The sequence below is a fragment of the Bos taurus genome, chromosome 11 (assembly GCF_002263795.3).
Source record: "Bos taurus isolate L1 Dominette 01449 registration number 42190680 breed Hereford chromosome 11, ARS-UCD2.0, whole genome shotgun sequence".
Lineage (NCBI taxonomy): Eukaryota > Metazoa > Chordata > Mammalia > Artiodactyla > Bovidae > Bos > Bos taurus.
Window position 1 is genome coordinate 30,699,131 of NC_037338.1, and position 17,462 is coordinate 30,716,592.

At 33.8% G+C, this 17,462-nt stretch overlaps 1 protein-coding gene across 4 annotated transcripts in view; it reads left to right on the forward strand.

The window, feature by feature from the left end:
• Positions 1–17,166, forward strand: part of FOXN2 (forkhead box N2) — a 58,907-nt gene extending 41,741 nt beyond the window's left edge. For all 4 annotated transcript variants that reach the window (XM_059891743.1, XM_010810023.4, XM_059891744.1 and 1 more), the window contains 4 exons: positions 235–359; positions 2,570–2,634; positions 11,064–11,132; positions 12,575–17,166. In XM_059891743.1, the coding sequence (XP_059747726.1) occupies positions 235–359; positions 2,570–2,634; positions 11,064–11,132; positions 12,575–13,098 (783 nt within the window). In that variant the 3' untranslated portion in view covers positions 13,099–17,166. The remainder of the gene's footprint in view (positions 1–234; positions 360–2,569; positions 2,635–11,063; positions 11,133–12,574) is intronic.
• Positions 17,167–17,462: the final 296 nt, after the last annotated feature.

Consider the following 17,462-nt stretch of genomic DNA (forward strand, 5'->3'; position numbering starts at 1 on the left):
GTTAACCTTCCTAAAGTTACGCAGCGGGTAAATGGCAGAGCTGGAGATAGGAACCCAGGCTGTCTGCCTCCAGGGCTTTTAATCACACAGTTCATTGCTGGCAAGTTTACTTCAGTGTTTGCATTGTATTCAAAAGGTGCTATTGGGTTTTGTGTCCCCACACATTTATGAAAGACATTCAGACACTTTTTGTGTCTGATTCCAGATTACTAATTCTTATGTAATTTATTTTAGGTTAATGGAAAAGGTTCCTTATGGTGTGTTGATCCAGAATATAAACCCAACCTTATGCAGGCACTGAAGAAGCAACCTTTCTCCTCAAAATCCACATTTTACAGCCCTCCTGCATCACCACAAAGGTACAAGATCTAAGATGTAAATGTCAGTGGCAATATGTAAGATTTCATTATATGAGATGGAATAACTTAAAGTTGTGGGGTTTTTTTCATCTTTTTTTTTTTTTTTTTCGAATTACATAGAGAATTATTTACTGATAAGACATTAGACTAGGGCATTTTTACTTATTAGGAACCAAGATGTTGGGTAATTGAGAGCATAAATTCTGCAAAATGTATTAATAATTAATAATGTATTCTAACTAAACTCTGAAGATAGTGATAATATGAATTCAGGTATAACCTGAAACCTTTTTGGAAAGATCAGATCATTTACATTGTCTGCAGTACTAATACTGACCTAAAGACACAAGAAAATAGAAGTATATTTAAAATTTTTAAAATAAGGTAGTTTGTTTGCAGCATTTATATATACACTTATATTCATTTTTCTATTTTAAGATTTTTTCCCTTCATAGCATGTTTAATATTTGAAAATTATGTTCAAGTCTCAAATTTTTAAATGTCAAGTAAAATAATGCTTTGGATTTTTATTTGATTTGTTTCTGTTGGCAAATATACTTTTCCTTGGCCTTTTGTTTTCTCAGTTATCATTAAATTGATCTTAAAGCTTTCCCATTTTAAGTCAAATCTGAAAATGATGACTTTAAATCTGACTATTGCCTTTGAAAGAAGCCTTTAGAATCTTTATTTTTAAATTCTATTATATATATTCATTTGAGTTGAAAATGACAGTTTTGTCAAAATACTTTTAAGGGTAGTCTATAAAAAGTTTTTTAAAGCTTTTTAGTAAAATAATTGAAAAATTTGAAACATTCACAAAAGTAGAAGAGTGAACTCCCATTTGCAGCAGTTACTAACATTTCATGTAGTGTTTAAGGAATTAAATTATATAACTTTTAGAGGAGTGTTTGTAGCTGATAAGTTTTAAAAATTAGCCTAAAGTTGAAATTTCAGCAATATATATACATACATACTTATTGAGATTTAAGCTTATTTACCATATTAGTAGATTAGAAGGATCATTGTGACAAGAACTAGTTTATCCTTATGAAATGAAACTCTGAAAAGATGTTATCAGAGTTTATATTCTCATTGTTTGGGAGTTGATACTTTCTTTAGTATTGGTGCTTATGAGATGTCCTAGTTTAAAAGAACAGTAGTTGGGAAATTAATGGTAAGTTCTGTTGATACTGCTTTTATGTTTTATTTAGCAATGCTATTTTTTATTAAAAATTAAATGGGAGAATTGGCACACTTTTTTTGTATACCATCAAAAATACACTTTTCTGTGCCTTTGATATGATATATTTTCATGTTTTCATTTTTTATATGTTTAAATGTTAAAGATGATTTTGTGGTTTAAAAACAGGTAAACAGCAGCATAGAGGTTGTAATCTTTGACTTTAAAATATTTTTAGAAATATTTTCTCTTTATTATTGTTGGACAGAATGACAGTTCCATCTGACATGCCTTTGTGTAGCCCTTTCATGCCATAATTGGTTAAGTCTGAGGAAGAGAATGAACTATATAGTGTATATGAAACTGTGACTAAGAAATAGACTAATTTAGTTAGCCAAACAGATTTTTTTTTTTTTAAATACTATCACAAATTCCAAAGAAGAGGAAAGTTTGTTCCAAAAATATTTAAAAATTTTTGAAATTAAAAAAAAGAAACTGCTGGTCTCTTTTTCATAAATATAGAAATTTTGATTTGTAATTGATATTTTTAATTAAATCAGGAACTTTTTTTTTTTTGTCATTACCATACAGTCTTCTTTAAACATTGTTTTGATAAACACTTTCATTTCTGTAGTAACACCTATATTAATATCTTATCAAACTTAGGCATCCAGTGTAGAATCAAACAGTAACTATTATGTATTGTCTGTTGTTCTGGGCATTTTAAGTTTAATGTTCTTATTTAATTATCACAACAACCCTATGTGGGAGTTTTAATTATTCCTGTTTTACAGATGAAGAAACTAAAGGGTTAATTATTTTGCCTAAGAACGCCCAAATAGTTGTGATTTAAACTTGGATCTTATACTCTTTCTGCTTTGGCAGACTCTTGCTAAACTGAATAGTATTAGCAAAGAAAACAAGGTAAAAACTGTTTTTTATTGTACAAACTAGTTGTATTTGTAACTAAGTTTTATAAAATGTGAAATAAAGTTTTTTTTTTAATAAGTATGCTTGTCTTTTTTTTCAGTGGTTCTTTATCACCTCATTACTTAAGCTCTGTACTCAAGCAGAACCAGGTGCGAACTCTCAAAGGTATGTGAAAGATCAGTATTTTAAATCATAAGAACTCAGGTTAAAATCAGAATTTTCATTTAATTATTTTTTAATTATAAAAATATTGCCTGTTTATTATAGAAGGTTTAGAAAATAAAAAACATTTATAAAAAAGAAACTAAAACTTACCCTTTATTCTGCTGTTAACTTTTTAATTGGACTATACTGGATGTACAATATTGTATGTTTCAGGTGTACAACATAGTTATTCACAGTTTTTCAGGTTATACCCCATTTATAATTATAAAATATCGACTGTATTCCGTGTGTTGTACAGTATGTTCTTGAAGCTTAGTTATTTTTTACATAGTAGTTTATACCTCTTAATCTCTTACCCTATCTATCTTGCCCCTCTGCTGTTAACATTTTTAATATGATTGCTTTGGTCCTTTTTATGCCTTACACGAGAGTAGATATGTTTGTATGCATGCCCATACATGCACATACCACCCACCACCTCCCAAACACACTCTTTCTCCAGGTACTTGGATTATACTGTGTATACTATTTCATATCCCTGTTTTCATTTCCTTTTATTGTATACTTTTCCTTGAAAATAGGGAAATATTTCTTAGTAATGCAATAAGTACCAAATCATCTTTTCAAGTCTGTCGGACTAGAATAGTTGACAGACTATGGCCCGTGGCCAAGTCTGGCTGCCACTCGTTCTGTTATGGCCTTGGAGTTAGGGATGGCTTTACATAATTATTTTATAGATTAGGTGTACTGCTGCTGCTACTGCTAAGTTGCGTCAGTCGTGTCCAACTCTGTGCTACCCCAGAGACAGCAGCCCACCAGGCTTCCCCGTCCCTGGGATTCTCCAGGCAAGAACACTGGAGTGGGTTGCCATTTCCTTCTCCAATACCGGAAAGTGAAAAGTGAAAGTGAAGTCGCTCAGTCGTGTCCGACTCTTAGCGACCCCATGGACTGCAGCCCACCAGGCTCCTCCATCCATGGGATTTTTCCAGGCAAGAGTGCTGGAGTGGGGTGCCATTGCCTTCTCCAAGATTAGGTGTAAAGAACTATAATTTAGGAAGAAAGCAGTAAGCTTTCAAAACTAACTTTTGAACTTGGCTGACATTTAAAAAGTAGATAAAACTTTTGAATTAGTTGTTTTTTCCTCTACTCAAAGTTAATATTATAGGTTAGTGATATACTAACAAAAGTTTTCCTCACATTGCTGCTTTGGAGCTTGCAGATGTTACTCTGACCTATAAAAATAAAAATTATCAGATGAAAAGCCTCTCTGTGTATCAGAGACATTTTGGCTCTTTAAAACTACACTAAGCCAAGCCTAGGAAACATATGATGATGGTCTGTAAAAATAAGGGAGGGAAAGAATGTGAAAAGCTTAAGAGAACTCTGCAGAGAAGTTAATGGAATTAGTCTGCTTCAGATAATATTGTGACTGAACATAAGGCAAGTACCCATTTTCCTGTTACCTACATGAGTAAATGTGCTCTCTTTATGTTTTGGTATTGCTGATACTTCCTTTTTCTTTTTATTACTTCAGTAAATTCTGACCCTTAGTCTTTTAAGCTTTAGCTCATATGCACATTTTGAGAACATTTTCTGTCTTGAATTCTGGGGTTTATTTAGAATTTCTTCTGGTTCTTGTTCTATTCCATCCGAATTCTGCTTCTTCCTTTGGGGATCAGCTTCCACAAGGAGAGCATAGGTATTTTTTCATCTAATGAGTTGTATGTATTATCCATCATCTCTCATACAAATGTTTTAGGAGAAAAATGAAATACTGTACCACACAAAAACTTTAAGAAATTTTATATTAAAATCAGGTTGATTTAGCACATATACATAGACTCTGAGGAAATTTGCTTTTTCTTAACTCTTGATATCTTTTTTCTAGGGAAAAAGTTTGAAAAAATATAGCAATAAATTGATTAAACTTTCAAGTACTTGTTGAATTCATCCATTTTGCTAATCACTGAATTCTGGGTGCCTTGGGATATGCAGAAAGAGACCCAGGCCCTAGTCTCAGAAAATATACTGTCTAATTGAAGAATTAATTCATGTTTAATTGATGAGAATTGTACAGAATACACTGGGAGAAAAGGAAGTGGGTGGCAAATTAAGCTTAGAGGTAGGACGGAAAAGGCCTCTTTGAGAAGAAAGTGTGATGCCTGAGCTCTGGGCCTCAAAAGTTGGACAGATACTTAACCTTGGTTAGAGGTTTGGTCTGGGACAGTTGCTAGGAACTGCAGGTTGGTAAGCATGGCTGAAACCTAAGAGCACAGAAGACTAAGTAGCCTTGGTCCTGTAGCTATAGATGTGATCGTTTAGTATGGGCAAGGCAAATGAAAAAGTTTAAGCAGGCATTAGCCAAATCAATGGAGAAGGAAATGGCAACCCACTCCACTGTTCTTGCCTGGAGAATCCCAAGGACGACGGAGCCTGGTGGGCTGCCATCTTTGGGGTTGCACAGAGTCGGACACGACTGAAGTGACTTAGCAGCAACAGCAGCCAAATCAAGCAGAGCTTCTTTAGTATAATGAGTTGGAACTTCTTCCTGTAACTGTAACATTAGTTTACATTGAGTTCCTGACTATGGTGTTTTGCTTGCATTATTTCATTTAATTCTTACAACAACTCTTTGAGGTTTTGTTACCCTCTTTTACAAATAAAGAAATTGAACTTTGGAGAGATTAAGTAACTTTCTTAAGGTTACACAACTAGTAAATGGTATAGAAGGAACTCTGATTTCAGAGCCTGCACTCCTACCAGATATGAGGAGTTAGGGGAACTACTGAAGGTCTTTAAAGAATAAGGTGACATTGTCAGTTTTGTGTTTTGTAAATATCACTGAAATTTCACTGTTGGCTCTAACTTTGTTGTTGTTGTTCAGTTGCTCATCCATATCCAACTCTGCGACCCCCTGGACTGCTGCATGCTAGGCTTCCCTGTCCTTCTCCATTTCTCAGAGTTTGCCCAAATCATGTTCATTGAGTCAGTGATGCCATCCAACCATCTCATCCTCTGTCATCCTCTTCTCCTCCTGCCTTCAGTATTTCCCAGCATCAGAGTCTTTTCAAATGAGTCAGTTCTTCACATCAGGTGGCCAAAGTATTGGAGCTTCAGCTTCAGCGTCAGTCCTTCCAATGAAAATTCAGGACTGATTTCCTTTAGGAGTGACTGGTTGGATCTCCTTGCAGTCCAAGGGATTCTCAAGAGTCTTCTCCAACACCACAGTTTGAAAGCATCAGTTCTTCAGCACTCAGCCTTCTTTATGGTCCAACTCTCACATTGGTACATGACTACTGGAAAAACCATAGCTTTGACTATATGGACCTTTGTCGACAAAGTAATATCTCTGCTTTTTAATATGCTGTGTAGGTTGGTCATAGCTTTTCTTCCAAGGAGCAAGCGTCCTTTAATTTCTTGGCTGCAGTCACTGTCCACAGTGACTTTGGAGCCCAAGAGTCGATATAAAATTCATCTGTCACTTCATAGAATTATCCTTTTTAAAGTCTCCTCTGTTTTGCTCATCTGGCCAATAGCAATGTTACAGTATTGTATAACAGGCAGCAGGAGGCAGAGAAATCTCATACTGAGATAGCAGAACAAAACTTTTTTTGGTCAATATTTTGATTTGGTGTGGGTTTGTAGTAAATTCATGTGTTGAAAAATATTTATTGAGTGCACTTGTGTGCTAGTCACTGCTCTAGGCACCAAGGATGCATCAGTGAACAAAGAAGACAAAAATGGAACCATATTCTAATTAGTAAATTTTAGTATTTATACTTAAGCACTAAAGTATATGTAGCGTATTACAAAGCAAGTATAAAATTCAGATAGTTAATGATGAAGGTAGGAACTAAATGCAAATCTAAGTTCAAATTTAAGTTTACAAATTTGCACAATTTGTATCTTAATTAAAGTGAAAGTAAACTGGTACTTCAGATAGCTTCAGGTACTAGTAATTTATTGAAATCACTCTCCTACTTTTAAGAATCATGAGAAACAGCTTCCTTGTTTGGATGCTCTGTAATTGTGTATACTGGTTTTGATAAAGGCAGTAAATCCTGCTGTAGTTGATACTTGGCTTATAATCATTTAAATTCTGCCACTGTGGTTCTTATATCGTTCCTTAAGCAAATGGACTGAGAATCAGTTAATAGAAACTTGTCTTATTATAACTCTTACTTTCACATAGTTAAAACTGATGTCTTTTTAATTTTCTCTCAATTATTGTTAATAATTTCTTAGCATCAAGGCTAAGAAAATATAAACTAGGAAGAACAAGTTAACAGTTTTGACAGAGATTTATTTGAACCAGTTATTAAATCAGTAGCATATTTTGAACTCTAGTCAGAACTATTGGAGAAGGCAATGGCACCCCACTCCAGTACTCTTGCCTGGAAAATCCCATGGATGGAGGAGCCTGGTGGGCTACAGTCCATGGGGTCGCTGAGAGTCAGACATGACTGAGCAACTTCACTTTCACTTTTCACTTTCATGCATTGGAGAAGGAAATGGCATCCCACTCCAGTGTTCTTGCCTGGAGAATCCCAGGGATGGGGGAGCCTGGTGGGTTGCCGCCTCTGGGGTCGCACAGAATCGGACATGACTGAAGTGACTTAGCAGCAGCAGCAGCAGCAGCAGTCAGAACTATGAAGGATAAAAAGGGAACTATTTAATGCTGTTTAATATGACTTATAACAGGTTATTTTTGTTATTATTTAACTCACTGTTTGGATGGCTCTCATGGCTCTAATGACAAATGACTTTAAGCTGGAAGTGAATTATTGGATTAAATAGTGTCAGAGAAAATATATACAAAAGACTTTATAAAAAATGAAATTTTCATTCTGAATATGTTAGATAATACAGCTAATAATATGTTTATTGAGAACACAGAGCCATCTTTAAAATCGCAAAAGGTATTGAGTTGACCAAAAAGTTTTTTTGGATTTTTCAGTAAGATGTTATGGAAAAACCTGAACAAACCAACCCTATACTTATTAATGAAAAAAAATTATAAACATAAACATTATAAACAATATAAGAAAAACATTATAAAGTGTTTTCAGCTGTGACAATAAGTAAGTCTTAAGTTTAATTTTAATACCAAAACTGATTTGGTACTATAAATAAGAATTGTAAAATCTACACAGTTTTGTTGCTTTTGTTCCAGGAAGTTCAAGAATGTACTTTGGACAAATCATTGATAATTAGGTGGTAGTGGTGTTTATTGAAGTATAGTTGATTTACAGTGTTGGATAGGAGACTTCCCTGGTGGTTCATGGTATTGGAAGTGGTTCACACTTCCAATACCATGTTGGATAATCAGGTGTTTTTGATTACCAGATGGAATCATTTCTCTAGTGCTTATTTTAACATTGAAGTTAAACTTTTTTTGAGGTAATTGAGAAGATGTTGTGGGAAGCATATTTAGCGAATGTTCTAAATCAAACAAAGTCAGATGTAGATAAAATCCTTTCGCAAAGAAGTAATTTCATGTTGGACTATTCAAACTAATTTGGCTTAACAAATTCCTATAAGAATTTGTATTCAAAGAACAATTTTCCTGTCATTTCTACTGTTACAGAAAGTGAAAGTATTAGTTGCTCAATTGTATCTGACTCTTTGAGACCCCATGGACTATCGCCCTCCAGGCTCCTCTGTCCATGGAATTCTCCAGGCAAGAATATGGAGTGGGTTACCTTTCCCTTCTCCAAGGGATCTTTCCAACCCAGGGATCGAAACCCAGTCTCCTGCATTGTGGGCAAGATTCTTAACCTTCTGAGCCACCAGAGAAGCCCCTATACACACTATAAAGATATACTAATTTTTAAAGTTAAAAATCTTTTATAGGTGCTTCATTTACAAGATTAATAAATTTCCTGAAATTGTTTACTTGTTATAATGCATTTCAGTATTAGATTCTTTCCCTCACCACCATTCCCCCTTTAAAAAAAAAAAAAAAGGTTTTTTGTTTTTTATTGAAAGAAAACAAAATCATTCCATGGAGCAGAAGTCTCTCTGTTAGTATCATGCCAGGCAGGTTGCGCCCTGCACACAGGACACCCGGCTGAGACAGTGATGGGCTGATTTCGGAAGGACTGGACCACACCCAGTCCTCAAGCTGTGTGCCCTGGTTTACGAAGCATTCACCTGCAGGCCAGTTGCTTTTTTTCCAGTTCACACAGAGATACAATATGGGCTAGAGCTCTACTAGCTTTTTTTCTTTAAAGACATGTTAGAATACTGAACTCTATCATAATCAAGTCTCATTCTAAAAGATGGGAATTGGAGAGGTCTTCGTTTTATTAGCGTCTATGGCTGTGGCATGTGGGAATAATTGATTCAAGTTCTTCTTAACTTGATTTCTTTTTTTTTTTTTTTTTCTGCCTGAAATGCTTTATCTTTGAATATCTTCATGGTTTCCTTTCTTTCACCTTCCTGAGGTTTTTGCTCAACTATTACCTTTCCTTGAGGCCTTCCCTAACCTCTGTATTTAAAGTTGCAACTACCTTTCCCCACATTCTCTGTCTTCCTTCCCTCCAATTTTCTTCTCCCTAGTGTTTATCTCTCAGAAGTTGTATTTCTTTGTGTTCTGAGAGTCAGGGATTTTCCTGTTTTGTTTTCAGCCTGGAGTGTGAGATAGGACACTCAATTTATTGAATGAGTAACAAAATAGAGAATTTCCGTTATACTCAATAATTTCCTGCAAAATTTCCTACTCTAATTATAGATACTTGGTAAATTTTGAGGGATGATGAGATTACAAATCGAAGGCCTAGATTCTGGAGGTAGACTGCACAGGTTTAAATCCCATCTCTATCGTTCCTAGAGATCCCTCTTTGTCCATTTTCTCATCTTTAAGATGGAAATACTAATAGTACCACATCATAAACTTATGAGAGTGAGATGAGTTAATAATACTTAGAACATGTCAAGGGTTTGGTAATTTGGTGATAATCAGCTTAATCTAAAGAAAGGAGATTTGGCAGAGATACAATATATTCTTCACTCATTTATCAGGGAACTACTGTTTGTTCCAGGTATTATGGAATATAGAGAATAAGACATGATTCTTACCTTAAGGGAGCTGACAGTCTAATTGGAAATAATTCATATAGAAACTCTGAATAATGAGATTGCACTTTATTCAAGGGAGAAGAATATGTGCTTTCTCATAGCAACAATCTTCTGATTTACTTAAACCTATTTTTTAAGGTCATAACATTTCCTGCCTTTACAGAGTTTGTGGTCAAGATGAGGAGGAAACAAGTCACTATCCATATGGCTTTATTATCTAAGACAATTTTATAATTAGATATTATAAATAAAATAAGATTTGGGGATAATAAAAATTTTCCAACTTTGAGGCAGAAATGGAATGTTTTTGAGTCTTGTGTTAAACTTATCCTTTATAATTAAAGGATATATAAATTATATAAATTATCCTTTATAACCTATCTTTTAAAATTTGTAAACATTTTCTAACTTTTCCTTCACATTTTAGATTGTACCATTTTACTTTTATTCGATTACGGTTATAAAGGCTAACAGATTGCCAGGATGTAGAGGAACTGCTAGTGCAAAAGTAGATATGAGAGTGTAATGACCTCTGGAATAGAACCTGCTGGTTTTACCAGCCTATTAAAATCCATTTTTCTAATGGAATATCCATAATTGTAGTACTTATAGGCTTGCATGTGATTATGACTAAAGACAGTGCTAATATTTATGTGTGTTCTTAGCTAATTTAATCTGTTTAAGGGCAGTCCTTATTGAAATGCAGGTCGGGTTCTTATTTTCATTGTGAATAATTAAAGAGGAAAACTTTCATTATCTCTGCTGCTGCTGCTGCTGCTGCTAAGTCGCTTCAGTCGTGTCTGACTCTGTGCGACCCCAGAGATGGCAGCCTACCAGGCTCCTCTGTCCCTGGGATTCTCCAGGCAAGAACACTGGAGTGGGTTGCCATTTCCTTCTCCAATACAGGAAAGTGAAAAGTGAAAGTGAAGTCGCTCAGTCGTGTCCAACTCTTAGCGACCCCATGGACTGCAGCCTACCAGGCTCCTCCGTCCATGGGATTTTCCAGGAAAGAGTACTGGAGTGGGGTGCCATCGCCTTCTCATTATCTCTAGTGCCTTTCAATTCTCCTTTATAAAATATTGTTCATAATTTTAAATGAACAAAAGTAGATAACAAAATAATAAGTCTTGTTTTGTACATTTATTTGTATGTGTTTGTGTCTTTGTATATATATGATATCTATATATATGTGTGTGTATAATTTACATATGTTATATACATTATGCATTTTTTTGTAAGTAGAAAATACACCAAAACCTTAATGTTGGTTACCTTTGGGTACATGCATATACTATAATAGCCTCTTTTTTATAAAGAACATTAATATTATCACTCTTTTCCTTTTTTAGAATCTGATATTGATGCTGCCACTGCAATGATGCTTTTAAATACTTCTATAGAACAAGGAATTTTGGAATGTAAGAAATCATGCTTTTCTTTTTTGTGAGCACCTTTCACATGTCATTTAGGACAGGCAAAATTACTTCTTTCTAACTAGGTTGTATTTTCATCTGAATAACTTAGTTTCTGTTTTATTTTCTTTTAATTTATGTGAGCAGTTGTGAAATTGAGGTTAATGCTATGATACTTCTTGTTACATTGACCAAGAAATGAAGAAATAAATATCATGTTTAGAAATTAAGCTTAAAGATTTAAAAGTGAAGATGGAGATGTCCCTGGTGGTCCAGTGGACAAGACTCTGCTCCCAATGCAGGGGACCCAGGTTCAATCCCTGGTTAGGGAACTAGATCCCATATGCTGCAACAAAAGATCTCACATGCCACAACGAAAGGCTGAAGATCCCACATTCTGCAGCTAAGACCTGGTGCAGCCAAATAAATACATAATAATAAATATTTTTAAGAAATGAATAAAAGTAAAAATGAAAGCTATGAATAAGAAAACATAGTATGCTTATAACCTTGAAATGAGAAAAGCTATCTTTGACATACAAAGTGCAAAATCCATAAAAGCTTGTGTAAATTTAATTAGACATCAAACTCTTATTTAGAGTTCTGACGACAGCAGATACCTGTAAGAAAAGTAACACAAGCATAGTACTGGGATGACATATTTCTTCACTGTATATAGCAGACAAAGGAATAATGTTGAGTATACATATGTGCACAACATAAAAAGATTCTGTAGGTAAGAAATAAGGAAACGGTTCAATAAAATATATGAATAGCTAGGCCTCAGAGGAGGAAATATACAGATGGATAGCACACATTTGAAAAGATACAGCTTCTCTAGAAATCAAGGAGATGCAAAATGAAACAATATTGAGATAATATCTTTTTGTCATGAGATTATGAAAAATTAAAACGATTGATAATATTAGAGGTTAAGTATAGGAACTGGGTGTTGTCACACAAAGGATATAAATTAATACAACTATTTTGGAAGGTAATTTGGAAACACCAACTAAAATTTAAAATGTATATATTTTTTACTTAGTAATTCTGTTTCTTTTTATCTCTCCTAGAAAAATTCCATATGTGTAAGAAAAAGCATGTAGAGGATTTTCATTGCAGTATTACTTGTAATAGTTAAAAACTGGCAACAACCTAAATATCAACAAGTAAATTGTTAGCTAACCAGTGACACATTAATATTGAGGCATTTTCTACAAGCAGCTTGAAATAATTGTATTTTCCATGGGAAGGTCAAGACATACCATTAAATGGTTTAAAAATATTTTAGATTGATTCCTACAGGATGATGGTCTGCATAAAATTTAAAGACCCACGAAACATCACCAGTCTAAAGCACTTATTCAGGAGTGATATAATAGTTTTAAATGGCCTGTTTCTGCAGTCAGATGTATTTGATTTACTGATGGAAGCTTTATTTTCCACAGGTGAGAAGCCTCTGCCTCTTAAAACAGCAATGCAAAAAAAGAGGAGTTATAGCAATGCATTCAATCATTCCAGTGCTATGCGATTACATGAGAGTGATTCTTTAGCCACCAGCATTGACCCAAAAGAAGACCACAATTACAGTGCAAGTAGCATGGCAGCACAGCGTTGTGCGTCCAGATCTAGTGTGTCTTCTCTGTCTTCTGTGGATGAGGTGTATGAATTTATCCCAAAGAGTAGCCATGTAGGAAGTGATGGCAGTGAAGGATTTCGCAGTGAAGAAGACACAGACGTTGATTATGAAGATGATCCACTTGGAGACAGTGGCTATGCATCGCAGGCTTGTGCAGATACCACTGAAAAGGGGCAGCCAGACAAAAAGATGCGAAAACAAGCATGTCAAGAAATTGATGAGGAGCTCAAAGAGGCAGCTGGATCTCTGCTTCACCTTGCTGGTATTCGTACATGTCTAGGTTCTCTAATAAGTACTGCAAAGACACAGAATCAAAAGCAGCGGAAAAAATAGAAATACTTACTAGTGTGAAATTATTTTTAAATGTGGCAATACTCTTCTACTTAATTCTTTACAAGGGATATCAAAGCCATAATGGACTTCTTTTGGTTTAGGGTGGGGGAGGGGTGCTAATTGTTTATTTCAAAATATTTTTGTTTTTTGAATTTTTATTAAATAGTTGCTGTTAGGATCATGCCCAATCATCAATATGATGTGAAATCCTAAATGCATAATTTTTGTGATAAGTGTCTTCAAGATTGGAAATTTTATGTTAAAAAAAAAAAAAAAAGTCCCAAGCCTCTGTCTTAAACTTGTAGGGAAGTCTTTTGTTCTGTTAATATGTCCAAGTGTAAGAACTGGCAACTCTAACTTTTTTTTCATTTTCTTTTCCTATCTGTAATTAACTATAGTTGCCGATCCAGCTAGAAATTTTGCTGCTTTCTTTCTCCCATACTCCTCTCTTGACACGTGTAATCCAGTAGGATGAGATTTGAATATTTTATTTTGTCTTAATTTTTGTTTTTAATTATTTTTTGTTGACACATGAACAAAGTTGAATGTAAGTTCGAAAAGATCCTAAATGTCCAGAAAGTTCCTTTTGCATAATCGGCAAAGAGATAGCAAAAAGTTCTAAGATTTAGAAAAGGCAATTTTGTGATGTAATTTATTCTAAGAACTTCAGTTTGTTACAATATTATTTTTTTCAAATTTTTTAACTTCCGAGATATTCCATAGTGTTGATTGGAGCCATTTATTGCAGCCAAAGTGCTTTGCAACCATTATTTTGATTTTAGCCACTAGCTGTCTTTGCTGAGGAGAAAGTATCCAATGAAAGGATATAGCCATGGAGTCCCATTTAGGCACACTTTTGCAATAAGAGGATCTTTCATTGGCTTGTTAAATGTACTGCATTCTGAAAATTACATGAATGGAGTGTAATCTAATATAAACATTTGAATATGTGTTATTTATGTCATCATAAATAAAGGTAGATCATTTAGGAAAAAACTTCTATTCAAGCTTTGTATGAATTAAATTGTATGTGCACCCAATTAAGTTAAAGGATTTAACAAAATTATAGAGACAAAATGCCTTCATGAATTTTAAAATTTGTATAAAATTTTATAAATCCTTTTAAGGAGGCAGTGTAATTACGTGCCATTAAATCCATCCTAAAAGATTTTGTTACTCTTCCAAATGTGTATTGCCCAAGGCCTTTTTCAGTATTTGAACAAATCTGCTTATATGATACACATTTTTTCATATCATTTGTATAGCTTGACTATATCATTCAAAAAGGACAAAGGATACTAATAAAGTTAAACTTATTCATAATGTATTTTTTACAATGGCAAAAGCAGCTTTCTAAAAGTTCAGTCTTAGCTCATGCTGCATCTTGTTTCATAGACAATGACCTTGTTTTTATTTTCTGATGATTTCATATATACATATACACATAAGCTTATGATTTTGGTTTGTTACTTTCAGCTGTTTCGATGATGATAAAGCATTTAAAAAAAAAAGACATTTTTCTTTTAACTTGTAGAGTTTATTTGAGCAAAACTGTCAAATGAGAAGCCTAATGAAAATGTCTTTTTCAGTTGTCAAGACATTAAGCCAGGGATAACAACTTTATCTGTCCTGTTTCCATGTTAACTGTAGTTGAACCTGGATAGCCACAATGATAGAATTGCTGCTGTTGAAAATAATAATCTTCCAATTTGTTGATAATATGTATGCAGGATGAGGTATTGAATTTTTTGTTCTTCATATGTATCACATCTGCTGCATAAAATTGCTAACCTAAGTTAACATCTTTTACTATACACAGTGAATATAACACCAAAAATTGTTAAATTGTTTTATCACAGTATAAATAGTACACGGGGCTTCCCTGGTGGCTCAGTGGTAAAGAATCTGCCTTCTATGCAGGAGGCCCAGCTTCACTCCCTGGGTTGGGAAAATCCTTTGGAGAAGGGAATGACTACCCACTCCATTATTTTTGCCTGGGTAATTCTATGGACAGAAGAGCCCGGTGGGCTACAGCCCATGGGGTTGCAGAGTCAAATACGACTGAGAGACTAGCACACAGACACATACACATACACACAAATAGTACACAGATTATAAAAATCATTTAATAACAAAATATTTTTAAGCTGTTTACTGTGGTCCTCTGGATAGACCTTATTAACAGTGTTTTAATGATCTGGTTCCAATTTATTTTGTTAACTGAAATTCTGTACTACAAATGTTCTCTCTGGTTCTTGTCCATTAGATCATTAGTCTTTGTAAGTAAAGGAAAATGATCTAAGATATAAGGAAGGGAGAAAGTCATTCTCAGTTCAAATAAAGATCTTTAAAGTTATTTTTGTCAATATAAATAGCAATAACTTTTAAACTTGATTTTCTTTCCCTCTTCATGTACTCTTACCACAAATTTAAAAGTTATATTCATCACTAGCAAAGTCAATGAACTTTCACACTAAATGCTAACAGGAATAAGTTACAGGATGCTTTATTGAATTCTTATATAGAATTCACTGTATCACTTTCCATGTGCTGACTTACCCAGGCAGTTATTTTTAAGGGGAAGAACCTTTTTAATTACCATCCCCCTTAATTACTTCCATAGACATAATCCTATTCCTCAGGTGTATTGAGATAAAAACATGGCTAATAACCACCCAATTAAGGGAAGTCATATCTAGTCCTATGGACTGGAAATTGTATTTCTAAGAATATATTACTAGCAAATTTTACTGTAATAAAAAACAACTTGGAAATCCTGGAAAGGTTCTGTCTTTTAAAATTGTGACTTAAGCTAACGTATAATTTGCCTTGCATCAATATAAATTGTTAACAGCCAATCTCAGTTTATGACAGATCCCTAGTAGAAGTTTTAACAATTTATCTTCATCTTTCCCATCCCAAATAGAATCAGTGTTTCATGAATATATATTTTTGAAATTTATTTGTGCAATATATAACTCAATTAGTTCATGTTTTATTTTACTTTTCAAATTCAGAGAAAGAAAATATTACATGGAAAATGAATTGATGGATCACCTCCTTTTTGCCACCCTTGAGCCTTTCCTATCCTTATAACCAACATGGCGTCTCTTAACTTTGATTTCTTTGTATATAGTAAAGTTTAGAATATACATGTTTCTTTCTTTTCCTATTCTCTGAGGCATTGTGTAAAGGATCATACTAGGTGGTCAGTTAAATATATGTTAGCACAAATTCAAAGCTAGAGAAAAGTGTTAAGCGGGGAGTGTGAGAGAGAGAGAGAGTGTGTGTGTGTGTGTGTGTGTGTGTCTTGGTAGACCAGGAGGCCTTTCTCAGCAATTTAAGCAATGGTTGTGAATACTTCACAAAGCTGTAAAGACTATTGTCTTAAATACTACAGTAGCTTAACAACCTTTTGTGAAGACCATAGCATTTAATTAAGAAACTTTGAGGCTTTCTGGTTTACATATATATATATTATAGGTTTTTTTTGGTTTGAAATGTTATATAGCTTTGATTTAAACAGTTTGCTTCAATATGTTAATGATGTCAGAATATTTATTTTCTGAAAAACAAAGTATTTTGATGTTATACCTGCCATTTTTTCTTAAATCACACAATTTTTTTTGCTTCTGACTGCCAGTGCCAATGTCAAAATTGTTGTACATTTCTTATTAAGTGCTTAATTTTAAAGTATTATGTTGCCATTAAATAGTGTATAAAAATGTGTAATTGCCAATTCATTGTAACTATTATTTATTTTTAAGTGAAAGTGTAAGAAGGTTTCTGATTTAAGAAATTTGAGTTATTAAATTGTGTCCTTATCCTTTTTTCTAATGTAGCATAAAAATCCCCCTGAGTTTGAGTTATAACTGCCAGTAAGTAGATGACAAGTCCACGTGAACCACTTCTTAGTTGCCAGTCTTTGCTCATATTAAAAACAACTTAACAAACGTTTAGTTTTTGTATCTAATCTCTGATTATTAAATTGTTTATAAAGTTTATTTTTACCAAAGAGATGCAATTCACTCTGATAAAGTATTACAGAATAAATGTTGTTTTATAACATTTTTGTGCTTTCTCTGTCTTTTGGGGGTTGGTAATACAGATGTAGGTGGTTTCATACTCCTACACACATACACTTTCCCCTCCAGTGTTACAAAGCTGGAATCATACCGATGAAGGATAAAAGTTTTAATTTCAGAATGTTTTTAAAGGCTATTTTTTGAAAGTATTGTTTTCCAAAGAACCAGATCTTAGTTTTAGATCTTTTCTATTGTTTTTTAGTCTCTGTTTCATTTATTTGTGCTATGATCTTTATTTCTTTTTTTCTACTGACTTTGGGTTTTGTTTGTTCTTCTTTT